The following is an 18334-nucleotide window of genomic DNA, read 5'->3' on the forward strand; positions in this document are numbered from 1 at the left end:
GTCTGCTCACATAATTTGTAATAAAAACATCTTTGCCATTCAGAATTATTTTATATATACTGTGATTCTGTACTTGCCAAATATGCTGCAGAAATCTCCCTCCACTGAGTCTGGCTGCATCCATTTTAACTGTGGGCAGCTGAAGCTGCTGCCTGTTGATTTCCTGGATTTACAAAGAGGCCCACCTCCAGCTCTGCAGTCCTACAGCTCTCATTGGCCCTCTTATGACTCACCCCCCCTCCCTTCCTGGCAAACTAGGTTAATGACAGGACAAGAAACAGGAAATGGGCTGTATAATGTATTTACTGGCAGAAAAAAATAATATTTTACTTTCCAAAGTTAAAACAACAAGGGCAGAAGATTTAATAGATGTAAAGATGAAAAAATGACTGAAGGTCTGCTTTAACCATCTCCTCAAAAATAAGGGCAGGAATTTTTAAACCTTCTGAAGGTGGCAGTACAACTATGATTGGTCTATGATTAACTAATATTCCTGTGTCCCTCAATACAGAAGAAACAGATGTTTCCGCTTGGCATCCTGACACCACTGATTGATATCTTGGACTCCTGCATAGCACAGGTGAGCCCAAGATACATGTTAGTTGGGAGGAGGGGTTGATCACTACTATATGAATGCCAGGAGCTGGCTGAAGGAAAATAATTTGTTTTCTCGATACTGCTTTTTTGTAATACGTACAGTGGCAGCAGTAAATGAGCGAAAGTAGAATTGTGTGCATTAAAATATTTGCATATACTTGACAAGCACTAAATAAGCAGTAAAATACGCCTGTATTTAACTTAATTTATCCTCAAATTTCACAGTAGAAGCAATGAAGTTATTATTAATGAAGTTGGGACTGAGCACCTGCTCTTTGTTAACATTAAAGACTAAAAGGCTGGCAGAGGAATGCTTAGTTATACAGATATAGTGAAAGTAAAATCCAGCAGAGAAGCTGCAACTGACTTTGAAGATGAATTATTCCACAACGACTGAAGCTACAGAGTTTAGTAAACACTTTTTAAAATGCCTATTACAAATATGTAAATATTTAATTTACATAGCCAGACCACAGTTTTTCTTTAAAACTGAACTTCAGGTAAATGTAAAAAAGTAATACAGTTGTGCATATTTCTTTAAACATTAATGGCATTTTAACCCTATTGCTGCCACTGATATATGCCATATGTCAGCAGCAGTGGGGGTTTTACACTCCCAGCTGCTGGCTGCTACAGCAGCTCTATATAGCTTTGCAAATTACCTTTGATTGTGAACATATTTGTTTCTTCATTATTAATTTGTTGTTTTAATAAACACATTTGCATCCAAGAGTCCGTTTAAATTAACTGAAGGTCTTTTTTCTGTGATTGTATTATTGCAGAATTCATTGAAGAAATATTGTTTCTACTCTATAAAACAATGATAAAAGACTCCTACCCGATGTGTTTCAATCTGGCTTTGCACTTTGGGAACATCCCCACCAACGGGCTCCTGCTGCTTTAGCTCCTCACTCTTCAGCTGCAGCCATGCAAGAAGCTCCTGCAGAGAGATATGTAATCGCTTCCAGTGTTCTGTGCTGGCTTCTAAATGAGACCTACAAGACATTATGCATTACATTATTGTCAGGGGGAGAAAGATTATGGCAGATGTACAGCTCAGTTCATACTGATACCAGTCTCTTTTTAGATGAGGAATAATAATTCATGTGTGAGCTGCTCTTTGATGAGAATTTATTGCTGAATAAAAGAGGCAGCCTCAAAAGCACTGTTACCATGATAAGCAATATATTAAAATAATTAGCAAACATAGCTCAATTAGTAAGAACTCTATGTAAACAGCAAAATATGAGCAAATTAGCTACTATTGCTTATTTATTATTTATTTAGACTAAACCTGAGTAAGGGAGCGGTTGTGGCTGACTTGCTTTTGAGAGTGCAAGTGAGCCATTGAGCTGGAGTAAGCATGCAGCAAGTGATGTCTGAAAAAGTCTGAATTCCTAATCTGTTTGTTTGCTCCAGGTGTGTGAATCAACAGGAAGTGAAACTAGGATTAGAATGACCTGAATGACCCCACAATGCACTGAGCACTACACAGTGCAAACTAATTCCTGATTGGGCAAAGCTTTGCCCAATCAGGGCACAGTAAATGCTGGTTTTTAAGGAGCGGGCTGAGAAGCCAGCCGCCATGTCCTTAACAACCAATGAGTCATCAGCTGTCAATGGGTTTCCCCGCTGACAGCTAAATAAAAAAAACATTGCTGACAATATAAAAAAGTGAAAAAAGCCATTTTTAAAAAAATGGAGGGGTCCCCCCCAAAATCCATACCGGACCCTTATCCAAGCATGCAGCCTGGCAGGCCAGGAAAGGGAGAGCCCCCCTCCAGAACCATACCAGGCCACATGCCCTCAACATGGGGGGTGCCTTGGGTCAGGGGGGGTTCTGCCGATGTTGATGGGGACAAAGACCTCTTCCCCACAACCCTGGCAGGGGGCCCCAGATCCCGGCTCGTCCCTAAGTAAATGAGTATGGGGTACATTGTACCCCATACTCATTCATCAAAAAAAAGTATCAATAAGAAAAAAAAACACAAGCGCAGTTTTTGACAATTCATTCATTAAAAAAATTAAAATCAATGTCCCCTGATGTAGATCCGATGACCGCCGCCACTGCTGGACCCGAAAAAAAGAAAAAAACAACACTCCGCCCACGAGGAAGGCTGACCACCTGCTCCACCGTTTGACAGTTCTTATATAGGTAAGGGGCGGGGCCACCTGGTGATATTACCTGGTGGCACTGCCCCCCTGTGACATCATCCATGGTGCATGCTGGCTCCACATGGTGACATCGCCATGTGGCTCCACTTCTTACCTATAGAAGAACTGTCAAACGGCAGAGCCTGCAGTAGGTGGCATCCAGAGGTGACGGCGGTGCTATGATTGATGATGGATCTACATCGGGGGATGTAGATCCATCTTTAATAAATTTAATAAAAGAATTGTCAAAACTGTGTTTGTGTTTTTTTTATCTTATTGCCAGTTTTTTTGGTGAATGAGTAGGGGTAAAATTTACCCCTACTCATTGACATGGGGGCTGGATCTGGGAGCCCCCTTGTTAAAGGGGGCATCTAGATTCCGATAAGTTCCCTGCCCGCAGACCCCCACAACCACAGCCCAGGGTTTTTTTTGGGAAGGGGCCCTTGTCCCCATCAGCATGAGGACAAGGTGCTTTGGGGTTGGGGCAGAGCCCCAATTTTGATGGAATGTGGCCTGGTATGGTTCAAATGGAGGGATTCTGGGGGACCCCACACCTTTTTATTTTTAATTTTGGCATGGGGTTCTGCTTAAAATCCATAGCAGACCTGAAGGGCCTGGTAGGGATTGGGGTGGACCCCACTCCGTTTTTCTTTTCACACTTTTCTATTGACGGCAATGGTATTGTATTGCCGGAAATTTAAATGTCATTTTTTTCTTTAGAAATGTCATTTTTGCTCCTTTAAAAACATTCTTTTTTGCATTGGTACATGTCCACATGTCCCCCAAGGCAGTACCTGGGCCCCCATGCCCTTTTTTACGGCTAAGAACTTGCATATAGGCCTTCAAAATGAGCACTTTTGATTTTTCAAGTTTGGGTCTTATAAACTTCAATGGGGTTCTGTGTTCCGGTCCAACTTTTCTTGTGCAAACCGAACCGGGAGGGGGTGTTCGGCACATCTCTACTTAGGACCTGTAGTGCAAGGATTTGTTTCCACAGGACAGGTGCCTTTTAAAAACAAGCCAGTGGTAGCACACCTTATACCCCTATATTACAGGACAGGTAAGATAGAAAAGGAAGTACAAAGTACAAAAAAATAGGAAACCTAAATATAATAACCATTTCAACTAAAACAATTGCGAAATGCATGTGTAGTACTGACTGCTGTCCTGTCAATTGCTCCTCTGAAGGCATTTTAAGAGGAAGCTGCACATCGAGACCTGTTATGCAAGGATCTCTTTGCTTCTACCTCATTCATTTGATCTGTCCTCTTCTCTCTCTCTTCTCCTGCAGCTATTAATGTCTGACCCATGCAGTGCTCTGTGGATCTGTGGTTGTTCCAACTTTGCCAGTTTAATACTCTCCTCATCAGTAATTAGTTCATTATTTACCAGGTCATTATATCATCTGTCATTTGGGGGGAAGGTCTGAGATGAGGAACCCTTCTCACTCTACTGAGATGGCCATGGAGACACTACTAAGATGGCCATGGAGACACATACAGAGTCATGTTGCAGAACTAAGTATGATAAAGTCAGTCTAGAGTAACGATTAACTGCAGGGTGCTTACAGGCAATACTAGTGGCTAGTCCTTGGTTCTCAACTTGACCTTTATGGGTACAGCTTTCACAGTATAGGTTCTTTTTAACCACTATATGCTGAACTACCACTTGTGCTTATTCCGAAAAAATTGCAGTTAATTGCAGTTAAGTGTGTATTATAATAATAATCTTGAGATTGAAGTTTAAAATTGTTAAACGATTGTGAAAAAATGTTTATGTCTATCAAAATAAGTGAGATAATCATGTATCAACTAGTTCTGATCATATACTGGCAGATACTGCTACAGATTTTTGCTATAGTCATTATTATTGTAAGAATGCATGCACAGTCAATTAATAAGTTTATATTTCTAAAATGGTGCCTATCACTTACTTTGCTGAAAAAATGTATACTTTTCTTCTCTAAATGCTTCATACCACTTGTGGCTGATAAAACTTAGATAATGAAATGCTTTCTTGGCAGACTCATATTTCCCTTATGATTCTTGCTCAATTGAACATGCTAGATTAATGTTTACACTTTTAAATGACTCTGGTTTTCATTAATTAAAAAATGTATTTGAGTTTTTAAAAAGATACCATGTCAAATTGGATAATTCCTTAGGATTTTAGTTGCTTGGCAATCTGGCTAACATGAAGCCTGCCATGCTAACCTCTTCTTCTGTAAATGCTATTTACCTGGTTGTATTACTAACCTTCTTTCTAGAACTTGTATGTCAAGGCAAACAAAATGCAGTACATTTCTGCAATACATGCACATTTCCCTGTGTTTTATCATTTAACAACCCTGCAAAAACAGAAAAAATAATTTCCTCTGCCAAAAATGCACTTAGCTCCTGAGTCCTGTTGTGGGCTGACAACATACAGCCTTGTTTGTGAACTGAGAACTAAGTCGTGCCAGCCCCCCCCCTCAAGTCTTTTGCAAAACTACTCAACCACTCCTACTTTCAGATCTCTACAACATAAAGAATTACTACTATGTAGTTCACGACAAGGCATCAATGTTTTTTTTTTTTTTTTTATAAATATAGCAAAATGCTTCCCATGGAATTTTAAACAGACCAATGGGAAGCAAATAATATTTATGGGGTTTACATACACTTAGTTTTTTAAATAACTGATTGTAACAGGATACAGAAGACTTTTCTCTAACTTTCCTGATTTGCAGGATATTCTAGGTCCATGGGTCAGCTTAGTAGATAGGCAACTAACATTTCAGATGAAGGTCTACGATGCTGCCCCCATATTAGGCTTATGAAGACATGTTATATATGTAACTTTCCACTGAAGTGAAAGCCAGAGCACCGGCAATATGAAAACTGTTGTTACAATGCCATTTGGTTTACAATGGTAAAGTTTGTTCTTTATGCAACAGTAACATTCTTGCATGAAGCTGTTTTTATTTACAAATATTTCAAATATTTCTTAAAAGCTATAATTGGGATAGGAGATATTTTCCAGCTTACACCAAATACTTCATATTGGCCCTCAGTGCCTCCATTTATATTATGACAAAAAAAAAGGACAGACATGCCCAGGAAACTTTTCCATGAATATAGATCTAGGCTGGATTTCCATCATTGAAGAATGTAGTCACTCAACATTTGCTACCCATAGCTTTCACTATGCTATAATCACCTTGTTTACACAGACTTATTTCTCATTTTACTGAACCTTACCTAGCTTAGATTATTGTAACTGTGTAAATAAGCTCATTTATATGACATGATTGTATTGCTACTGATGATGACAAAAAATGGGTCTTTTCCCTTTATAGTTATTGTATTGGCCATAAGCCATAAGAATACTGTGCTGAAAGCTAAATATACTTCTGCAGTATATTTATTACACAAGCTGTAGAGTATGTGGTAGATTTTTCAATAAATAAGACAGTGGTAATTTTTATTAAAGGGAAAATGATGTTACAATCACACTTGAAAAGCAGCAGTTTCTAAATAACACTAAACAATAGGGATGGGTGAACGGTTTGGCCCGAGCATAAGTTAAGGCCAAACTTTGGTTGTTCAGACGTTCGGCGAATAACAAACATTCGAAAGCCACGGAACCCATTAAAGTCTATAGGACATAACATGAAAAACCAAAAGTGCTCATTTTAAAGGCTTATATGCAAGTTATTGTCATAAAAAGTGTTTGAGGACCTGGGTCCTGCCCCAGTGGACATGTATCAATGCAAAAATAAGTTTTAAAAATGGACATTTTTTCAGGAGCAGTGATTTTAATAATGCCTAAAGTGAAACAATAATAATGAAATATTCCTTTAAATATCATGCCTAGGGGGTGTCCTTGGTATGCCTGTAAAGTAGCGCAGTTTTCCCGTGTTTAGAACAGTACCACAGCAAAATGACTTTTCTAAAGGAAAAAAAGTAATTTAAAAATGATTGTGGCTGTAATGAATTGTCAGATCCCTTCCATATAGATAAAACTTATCAAGAAAAATGGCATGGGTCCCCCCCCCCCAGTCTATTACCAGGTCCTTCAGGTCTGGTATGGATATTAAGGGGAACCCTGCGCTAAATTTAAAAAAAATGGTGTAGGGGTCCCCCCCAAAATCCATACCAGACCCTTATCTGAGCACGCAACCTGGCAGGCTGCAGGAAAAAAGAGAGGACGAGAGAGCCCCCCTCCTAAACCATACCATGCCCTCAACATGGCGAGGATGTCATCCCCAAAACATCTTGTCCCCATGGAGATGGGGACAAGGGCCTCATAAGTTCAACCTGGCAGGTCACCCCCCCCCAAATTCATACCAGACCCTTATCTGAGCACGCAACCTGGCAGGCTGCAGGAAAAGATGGGGGGGCGAGAGAGCCCCCCTCCTGAACCGTACCAGGCCACATGCCCCCAACATGGGTCTGGTATGGACTTTAAGGGGAACCCTGCACCAAATTAAAAAAAGATGGTGTAGGGGTCCCCCTAAAACCCATACCAGACCTAAAGGGCCTGGTATAGATTTTAAGGGGAACCTTGCGCCAAAATTAAAAAAAAATGGTGAAGGGGTCCCCCCAAAATCCATACTAGACCCTTATCTGAGCATGCAACCTGGCAGGCCGCAGGAAAAGAGAGGGGATGAGAGAGCCCCCCTCCTAAACCATGCCATGCCCCAACATGGGGAGGATGCTTTGGAGTCACCCCCCAAAACATCTTGTCCCCATGTTGATGGGGACAAGGGCCTCATCCCCACAACCCTTTCCCAGTGGTTGTGGGAGTCAGTGGGTCGGGGCTTATCGGAATCTGGAAGCCCCCTTCAACAAGGGGATCCCCAGATCCCACCCCCATGTGAATTAGTAACGGGTACATTGTACCCCTACCAATTTCCCACAAAATGTGTCAAAAATAGTAAAAATGACAGGAGACACTTTGGGACAAGTCCTTTATTAAAAAATAAAAAAATAAAATGTCCCGCAATGTTAATCCATCTCATGCCGCCCGATGAACTGAAAAAAGAAAAAAAACGCAACAGCTCCGCCTTCATGGGAGGTTCCCACACACTGCATGCTTCTTCTCGATGGCAGCTGTTATATAACTGAGGGCGGGGCCACTCGGTGACGTAAACGGATGACCCACCCCCCTCTGACACCACGTGACATCAGAGGAAGGCAGGGTCACGTCGATTTTTCACGTTTGTGTCCCATAGACTTTAACAGTGTTTGCGTGTTTGTCTGAATTTTTTGCCTGTTCGCAAAGTTCTGGTGCAAACCGAACCGGGGGGGTGTTCATCCCTACTAAACAATTCTGAAACACTGAGAAAATAATAACAAATGCATATTTTCCAGTGTTTACCAGCACTGCCATGTTTCGGCCCCTTTTACATGGTGCGGAGCCCACTCTGAGTAGAGGATCTGTGAGCTGATCCTCTGCTGATCGGAGCAGAGTGGGACAGATAGATCCCACTAAGCTCTATGGCTGGCCAGGTGCAAAAGGACACAAGTCCATTTACACCCTTGTCTATAAGGCTGCATTGACACTCCAATCAGATCCGCCTGAAAAATTGATGCTGTAAAAGGAGCCTTATTCAGTGTTTAAACATAATCTGGGTGAAATAATGATTTTACTCCAAAAATATAATCCAAAAAGTATTATTTAGAACCAGAGGCTAGCAATCGGGCATAAAACCCCTAGTGGCAAATCTCATAAGTAAGAGTATTCATAGGCTAATGTAGACTTGCTGCTCACAGTTGGTCAATCCTTACTACTTAAAGTGTTACTAAACCCACAACAGTAAAATCAGTCTGTATATGCAGTAAAGCATGCTTGTTATATTCACTGTGGAAACTAAGGGCTTAATCCTCCACATTGTGTAAAAAGGCTGTTTGATTCCGTCTTCTCTGATCCCCCCCCTCCTTCCACTGTCCCCCAAAAATTTCCTGATAACACAGAGTCTATGGAGTCAGGCTACACATGCTCAGTGTGGTATGTATTGCTAAAGAGGTTTTTTTTTTCTTGGTAAGAAGCATATGAACAACACAGGGCCAATCAGTACTGTCCAGACAGAGGGTCAGGGGTCTTGCAGTCTCATAGGACAGTCAGAAAACTCATCCTACAAGCTTTAACCAGTGCTTGGCTGGATACTGATAGAAGTCATAAGACAGCTATAGACTGCTGATGATAAAAGGTATTTAGCAGTTTATATTTACTAAAATAATTGATTTTCCATGTTCTGTGCACTGTGGGAGACCAGATATAGTGAATGCAGAGTCCTGGGTTTAGTAACACTTTAATCCAATATATTAACCTGTATTTGGCCTTTAAATAGAACTAAGAGGTCTATGTGTAGTACAGAGTTATCACTACTAAAAAAAACTATAGCTCATTTGTTCTTATAAATATTTGTCCATGTACATAAATATGGGCTGTTATGTTTATATTGCTTTGTGGTAAATGGCATGTGCAAAATGCTCATTACTATAGAGCACCGCCCTACATGATCAAAACAACGATTCATTCAAGTAAATAAAAAAGCATTTTCAAATTTACTGTGGCAATATAATTTTAAATTAGGTTTATAATCTCAAAAAATAAAAAATACAGTACATGTAGAGCCTATGACTGTGTCATTTGAGAGTGACCAGAAAATGTTCTTGAAGTATATTACAGATTTTTTTTAAAGCTCTTTATATTTAAAAATCACAGTGTAACTAAAAATAAAATCTGCATGAGTTGACTATAAAGTGAAATATACTCTTATTTTACAGTCAGCTCAAACAAGCTGTGTGCTTGTCTCTCTGTGTCCAAGAAAGAAAAGAGTCTGACATAACAAGAGCAATGTCAAGTTTAATCTTTTATATTATTTTTGTCCATTACCTGATGTTAAGGGATTTTTTCCTAAGCTCATTCCATCTGATATTCATGTTTTCAAGCCGCCTGTGCAAAAGGGCTCCATCTTCAGATCCTTCTAGTGATTTAAGCATTTTCTGACCATTTTCATCCAAAGAATGAAAGACTTCTGTGTGGCCATCAATTTCTGTTTGCAGCTCCTGGGATACCACCAAAAAAGATAAAAACATTTCAGTAATACAATACTCAATCGCAATAAAACAGCATTTACTGATAAAACATTTGATTTATACTGATGTTTCAAAGAGATTAAATATGTACATATATATATATATATATATATATATATATATATATATATATATACAGTATTTACAGTACTAAACCTTTGGATACTCCGGTTTCCTCCCACACTCCAAAGACATGCTGGTAGGTTAAGTGTTTCCTGTCTAAGTTGGCCCAAGTGTATGTATGGATGTGAGTTGAGGCCTAAGATTGTAAGCTCTTTGAGGGCAGGCACTGATGTAATTGTACAATATAAATATGTAACGCGCTGCGTAAATTCTGTATAAGTACCTGAAATAAATAAATATATACTGTAAATAAATATATATGTAAATATATAAAATTTAAATATATATACATATTAATGTAGGGGGGGATTTACTGAGTTTTGCTTCTTGCATGCAGTGAGTGGTTGTGAGGCTTCAGCAAGCAAAACAATGTTCAATAATAAATCATCTATGTACCATTGCTTCCCAATGTAAGCAAAATGGAGTTAGCTCATGTGGAACTTTATTAAGCAAAGAATATAAAAACAATTTAAACAAGTGTATTTTCAAACCAAATGTGGAAAATAATCTAAATTACATTAAAATAGACCAATGGTCACATTAATGTATATCTAAAGCCATTTAGTTAGATTTTTTGATAGAGCAGGGAAAAATAAAATTTGTTTCAGTTTTTTCTTTTTGCCCATTTGTGTCCATTTTGGAGAGCTTCTTTAAGTGCACTTCCTCTCCCCTTCCAAAGTGTAAAAGATTCTCCCTCAGACAATTGTCCCCACAACAACAGTAATGTTAGGTACACACAATCCCAATGACTGCCTTTTGTTGACGGGACATGCTGGAAAACCAGCATCCCACCAACAGCCAATCAGTGCTGGCAGCCAATGGTTGTGAGTGCTGATCAGTGTGTCCTAACGAGGGGGGGGCACGGTGTTCAGTTTCCCTGTCAGAACACAATAGCTCGGTGGAGAAGATCGCCACACTAACTTTGCATAGTTGGTACCAACTTACTTTGAGTTCCAGTGATAATGGGCACACAAAGAGAGTTAATACCCCAGCCGGGACACAGACAGCAAAAAAGAACCATGATAAGGTTGCTAAATACTTTTGTTTACATATACGTGCAAAGCAGATTAGTTAGACCCCCTTTCACACTGGGGTGTTTTTCAGGTGCTTTTGGGCTAAAAATAGCGCCTGTAAAGTGCCTGAAAAATGCCTCCTCTGCAGCCCCAGTGTGAGAGCCTGAGTGATATCACACTGAGACGGTGCGCTTGCAGGACGTTAGAAAAAGTCCTGCAAGCAGCATCTTTGGGGCAGTGGAGGAGCGGTGTATACACCGCTCCTCCACTGCCCTTGCCTATTGAAATGAATTGGCAGCACTTTTCGGGCTCTATTAACCCTTTCTTTGTCCGCTAGCAGGGGTTAAAATCACGCCGCTAGTGGCTGATACGCGCCACTAAAATGTCGGTAAAGCTTCGCTAAAACTAGCGGCTCCTTGCCGTTAACATGGCTGACAGCCACTATGAAAGGGCTCTTGAGACATAAAGGAAGACAGAGTGCACAGGGACCTGAAGAAGGAGGCCAAGCTCTCTGAAACGCATTGTCCTGGCAACCACAAGCATCGTTTGTCAACTGGCGTTCCCCCTGAGTCATGTGACATTGAGGGCAGCCCCAGCCCTGTCATGGCTGGCAAGCTCTTGGAGACAGTGAGTGGCTCTTGTGCACCTTGTCTGTGGCTGCATGCTGACACTGGAATCAAGCCCTCGGATGATTTAGTTATCACGGCACACGGTGTGTTCATTATCCAGGGAGCCAAACTGCAGGATATTGACGCATGCCTACACTTAATTTTGTAAGTGCATTGATTTTATTCCTCTTTTAATCTTAATAAATGGAATTTCACCAGGAGCCTGTGCATTCTGCCTTCACAGCTCTCAGTGTCTCGCTGAATATAAGGAGCTGCAAGGTGGTGTGCACATCCATGAGTTATCTCTTTTTATGGAGGACTAATTATTTTGTTAGCTTCACTTTGCTGTTGTGGATACTGTGGACTTTAGCACAAGGACTGCATTACTTTACAAAACTGATTAGTTAGCTGCAAATAATCATATCACTGGTATGTTAAAGGGTTAGTCCAAAGGAAGCTGATGTTTCATTGTGTGCATGGGGGTAGGGATGAGCCAAATATTCAAAGTTTTGCACATCCAGCCTTTTGTTTATTGGGACCCGAGCATAATATATATAGAAGCTGTATTTTTACCACTTCTATATATGACAGTCTCCCTCTGTCACTGGTTCCTAAGAAAACAGGAGGTGCTTGCACCCTTAATGTCCCTAAGAACCACTGACATCAAAGAATTTTGCCTTACATGACCGGAAGCCCCTGGCCACATAAGTAAAGGGGCAGGGTTAGCAGGGCCACTGGTCATATTTGGGCCATGATGTCATCACTATCCCCACCCCTTCCTTTATATAGACGAGGAGCTGTATTTGTGTCATTTGGTTAGTGGTACCATCGGGATTGTCATGTGTGCTAGGTCATCAAGAATGATGGGCATCATGACTGGTGGACATCATGACTGATGATGGATTAAGAATGAGGGTCTTTTCGGGAGATTTTTATTTTTTAAATAAAGAATTTATCCAATGTTTTGGTGTCCTTATTTCTAGGTTGCATCTTTTTTTGTGTGAATGAGTAGGGGTATAATATAACCCATGCTTTCTCATGTGGGGGGGTGGGTATCTGGGGGCCCCCTTATTATTAAAGGGTTTTTCCAGATTTTGATAAGTACCCTATCTACAGACTCCCACAACCACTGGCCAGGGTTGTGATGAAGAGACCCTTGTCCTTATCAGCACGGGGCAAGGTGCTTTGCCAGGAGGTCCCCCATATTGAGGGCATGTAGCCCAGTATATTATTTTTGTGTGAGGTACCCCCTAAAAATCGATACCAGAATCAAACGTTCTAGTAAGTATTTTGGGGGTACTCTAAACATTTTTTTTCATTCTTGCTGTAGAATGTGCAATAGCAAAAATGACATTTACAAAGAAAAAAGTACAACTTCAATTACCATCAAATGAAATTTCATTGGCTTTTAAAAAAAAAACAGTGCACAGATACCTCCCAAAATACATAGTAGACCATTGAAGGGTCTGTGTACTTTTTTTTTAATAAAAAAGAAGCCGGAAATGAAATGTCGTTTGACGGCATATTTAACACTTTTCCTTTGTAAATGTCAGTGCTACTGTAGCACTTTCTGTGCATGACAGAGATGTGCCCCTTAGTAGACAGGATTAGGACACCCTAAGGCATGTTATTTAAAGGACTTTGGCATTTTTAATGTTTTACTTTAAGCATTAAAAAAAATCACTGCTCTTAGTTGAATAGAACTTTTTGACCGGCCACTGTATATATACGTCATTACTTTGAAGATGGATATCTCGGTAACGGCAGCAGCTGCTGCCACAACCCGAGGTGTCCATCTTTAGGGCCGGTGGTTCTGTACACGATAATGGTGGTCACTGCAGTGGGTTCGCCGTGAGATCACCATTATCGGTGGCAGGAGAGGTGCCCACCCCCTCCCGCCGCTCTCCAGCGCCCTCCGCCACTTACCGGAGCCGTCTGTAGCGGCGGATGCGATCGGGTCCTCTCACTTCCTAGGTATGGAGACGAGTGAGGCTAGGATGGCCCCCACCCCTCTCCATACCATAGGAGGGCGGAAGCGACGTCATGACGTCAGCTCCGCCCATTTGTCTTAAAGGCACATTTTTTTTTTGTCATTTTTTAAACTACTTTTTTTTTTGCATTAAAGTCCAAATATGAGATCTGTGGACTTTTTGACCCCAGATTTCATAATTTGACCCCAGATCTCATATTTAAGAGGACCTGTCATGTTTTTTTCTATTACAAGGGATGTAATAGGAATAAAAGTGATTCAATTTTTAAAAAAAAAACATGAAAAAAGAATTAAAATAAAGTAAAATAAATAAATAAAAAAAAAGTTTTTAAAGCGCCCTGTCCCGTCGAGCTTGCGTGCAGAAGCGAACACATACGTGAGTAGTGCCCGCATATGAAAACGGTGGTCAAACCACACATGTGAGGTGTTGCCGTGATCGGTAGAGCGAGAGCAATAATTCTAGCCCTAAACCTCCTCTGTAACACAAAACATGCAACCTGTAGAATTTTTTAAACGTCGCCTATGGAGATTTTTAAGGGTAAAAGTTTGACGCCATTCCACGAGCTTGACTTTTTTGTTTGTTTAGCAAAAAATAAAAACCCCAGTGGTGAATAAATACCACCAATAGAAAGCTCTATTTGTGTGAAAAAAGGATAAAAATGTAATTTGTATACAGTGTTGCATGACCACACAATTGTCATTCAAATTGTGAGAGCTCTGAAAGCTGGCCTGGGCAGGAAGGCGGAATACATGCCCAGTAAGCAGGGGGTTAAACAAAAAACACTCGGACACAGAACTTTTAGCATTCCTTTTGCATGAAATCAAAAGTGCTGGAAATATAGTATAGTTGAATTATTATTATACATTTAGAAGTAATTATAGAGGTTGTAGAGATGATTACAAATGAAATCTAAGCCACTGATATTTTTATAATTCATTCTACTGACAAATTTATCTACCTAATCCCCCCGTTCACATCGGGGGCGATTTCAATAGACATCTGTGCATGAACCTGCACAGATGTCTTTCAAATCACCCTCAAACTTGCACTAAAATGTGGGTTTGAAGTCGTGCAAATTCAGCGAAACTTGCAGGATTTCAAACTCGCCTTCACTGTGAACAAGGGCTTAAACTTTCATATAAAAAATTATCCAGCAATGTATGCTTCTGAACATTGTTATTTAAATTTAAAACAATGTTTAAATGCCAGTTCATTTAGGTTGATAATTTACAGGCTTAAAACTAGCAAAGCTAGGCAATTAGGAAAGGACCGGCAATATGCTGTTGCCTAGTCATGCATCAATAAACAAGTGTGCATGTCATGTGTATGTCAATGTGTGATTATATCACATCACAATTAAGGGAATACTTTCACTATATCTTGGGATTGTTGGTTCCTGTTATGATGTTGTTCACTCCAGTGTAGGCTCCCTATAGAGGCAATTGTAACCTCTTTTAAAAGAGAAGTATAGTATATAGATATTTTCTAGAATAAAGTTACGATGCAGTGCTGATAAGCAAAAACTGCTCTTCTTAGGGTATAAACATATAGAAATGGAAACATTAATTCAATTTCCTCTGTTGCAATTAAAAAAATACATTTTAATTTATCCTTAAGTCTCATTTGGCAATTTCAGTCAAGAACTGTTTTATTGAGTATGCAATTAAAGCTGCAATGTCTAAAACTCTAAAACAACACATTATTGTTTAATATTTATAACTTGGAAACATAATAGATAGGTGCACAGATGTATTCAAGAGCAAATTAGACATTGCATTTTTTTTTTCTGGAGAAGTTTATAAAAACTGGTTGCTGCAACAAACAATAGACAAGTTCAGCAGTAACCCCCTAATGTTTTAAATTAGTAGGGTAAGTGGCAAAAACAGCAGATGTAATTACAAGCATAGTCAATAAATTTGGTTAGAAAGAGCAGAATAATTTTAAGTATTTTTGCGTATGGCTGCTATCTTCCCACAGACCAGCTCTGTGCATAGACAAAGTAACTTAAGCGAAATCAGAGCTCTTGGGAAAATTGCTCCTCAAACTGTTAACAAAGACAAATCTCTGACCTTCACATTATATTTCTTCCTGTGCAACATGGTTTGGAGATGGTAACGTCAGCTGTGTTCGGTGGCTGCTCACTACTGACTGTACACAGATAAAGTCTCTAACTGGGTTACATAATGTTCTCAGAATCACACTACAATATGAGATTTGACAATGAAAATAAAAGGCCACTTTGTTTTGTGGCAAAACGCTGGTCACATCATCATTATGCATAGGAAGAAGGACAGCTATACTAGAAATGTGTCAGAGAAGACAACTTTTAACTGTTGTCACAGTTCCTAATCAGTGGTAAACATATAAATTACTGGATATTTATGGCTTTCAAATCCAAACTGGCACGTAGGGGTTAACATACTGTCCACAACTTAGGAAGATAAAAGAGAGGCAGTTTTAATTTTCTCTCTCATTCAAATGTGCCAAGTGTTACCAAGGAAAAATTCTTTCACAGGCCGCCTGGCATTCCTCTCTGCCTACACGCTGAATGAGTGCTTTGTTTTTCAAGGAATCTTAATGTTTATATTCTTCTGTTGTGACTTTTTATTTCTCATTGACTCCTATTGATTAAGCAAAAATGAACAGAGCAAGCCGTTCTAGCAGTTTTAAAGCATAATAAGCTATAATGACTTTGAGCTCTCACTATATTCGCCAAGCAGGTCACAATATTTATAGAATACTTGTTACAAACATAATGGCATTTTAAATACATACTGAAAAATGTATAAGTAAATACATATTTCTTTTAGCATGTGATACACTTATATCGTTTATTTCTTGTTTACACTCATGTATGTTTGAGAATAACTACACATTTCCTTTTGATTTTTTATATGTGTTAATATTGACAAAATCTTTTTTGCACACCATGAAAGAAAAAAATTGTGGAAGTGCAGCCAAAACATTTCATTTTATTTTAAGAACCTCCTACTAGGTCTATGGTGAATACACTTCAAAGAGGCAAATTTTCACTCAGACCACTGCTCTGGTAGTAACTAGGAGAGCATGAAAAACTGAGAATATCTAGTACACCCATACAGTGTGCAAACACAAATTCAAGGGGGTACTGAGTGGCAGGCAAACAGAGCCATCACTCAGATTCAGGAGTATCCAAATTTCACCAGCATATCGTAATAGGTCCACAATTGGACATTATTCTTGTTACAGGGAAAAAATTTACATTTTACGAGAGCAAAAGCTCAACTAACATATCTTGCTGCTGCTTCTGTGCCCTCCTGTCTTGGCAGTAGTGTGCATTTGGTCTGAATGACCCAGCATTCCTGGAATGTACAGCTATTGATAGGCTCACTCCTTTGCCAAGCTGAGATCTGAACCTCATGTCAAACTGCTCACATACCCCCACACTGCCTTAAATCCCATAGAGCAGCCCTGAATTATGTGCCTGATCACAGGGTCTCATGTAAGGCAATCTATGTCCTACATTTCTATGAAGTTCCCCACTGTAATGCTTGTCAATGAAATGACAGACTGATTTAACAAATATGATTATAAATGCAGCATGTAGAGTATTTATGAAAAAAAAAAAGTTTAAATATCTGTCACATTGCAAGTTCACCTCTAGGTATATATGGGTTTATGTAGCTCAGGTACTATACATACTGGAAAAAAGGTTATTTATACTATCAACACTGGTGGTATTTTTTTGAAAAAGCACCTTATGACTGGTAGATTGATTATGAATAGTGATGAGCCAAATGTTCAGGTTTTCGATTCAACGTAAGTTCACAAACTTAAGGAATACTCAAATGTCAAATCTGAACCCCCTTGAAATTATCTGGAGCCAAATCTTAGAAATCAGTAATGGCCATTTTCTGGGTTAATAGGCAAGGTGTGGTCAAACAAAGCGAGTAAGCAGTGTAAAAAAAAAACATAAAAAAATAAATTAAAGATGTTAAAAAAATTATAATACAGTACAGAAATGGTCTTTTCAGGCAGCTTTAATTTACATGTTTGAGGGATACGCCAAAATTGTATGTGGTTTTACAGAACATTACGAATTTCAGGGACAGCTTTAGTGACACTGTATTGTAGCATCACATTAATAGCATGTGTTATAATTTAGCTTACTTTTACATTATTCATTTACTTGCATACAGAAGCAACAGCCAAAAATTATTGTTTTCCACTCAAAAAGTCTTTATTAGGTATTTTTTTTTAAAAAACAACAATTATTTTGTGTAGCAGTGATGGACTATAATTGATTGCTGAAAGTAGCAGAGAAAATATAGCCAACATCTGTTGCAAAGTATTATACTAAAAAAGACATTAGAACTAACACTATCAACACTTTCATACATACAATATTACCAAACAGTGTCAAAAGAAATCATATGACATATCGTGTAATCTCATTTTCAGTATCACACTGCATTGTGTATCAACCCAGAGTGCACCAATATACCTGAAAACCACAAACCCACATTTTAGAGATAAGGCAGTTGTTTAGTTAAGCTAAAATTACCATGCTATGTTTTAAAGGCAACAGCCAAATATATGGAACAGTGGCTGGAGAATAAGTAAGCAGTTTGATAGAGACCTAGGCTAACAATATAACAGGGAGAGATGGCCAAGGATAGCTCCACCGAGTGGGCATATCACATATCAGGTGATTTGCTGAAAGATGGAGTTCCTGGAATAGTAATTTACTTTGACCACCTGCAATGGCTACAATGTCTTCTGGC

The 18334-nt window shown here is 39.3% G+C and overlaps 1 protein-coding gene across 2 annotated transcripts in view; it reads right to left on the reverse strand.

The window, feature by feature from the left end:
* DMD (dystrophin) overlaps positions 1–18334 on the reverse strand; it is a 3507873-nt gene that overhangs the window by 876382 nt on the left and 2613157 nt on the right. For both annotated transcript variants that reach the window (XM_073614841.1, XM_073614839.1), the window contains 2 exons: positions 9634–9806; positions 1436–1592 (listed from right to left, as the gene is read on the reverse strand). In XM_073614841.1, the coding sequence (XP_073470942.1) occupies positions 1436–1592; positions 9634–9806 (330 nt within the window). The remainder of the gene's footprint in view (positions 1–1435; positions 1593–9633; positions 9807–18334) is intronic.

The sequence above is a fragment of the Aquarana catesbeiana genome, linkage group LG02 (assembly GCF_042186555.1).
Source record: "Aquarana catesbeiana isolate 2022-GZ linkage group LG02, ASM4218655v1, whole genome shotgun sequence".
Lineage (NCBI taxonomy): Eukaryota > Metazoa > Chordata > Amphibia > Anura > Ranidae > Aquarana > Aquarana catesbeiana.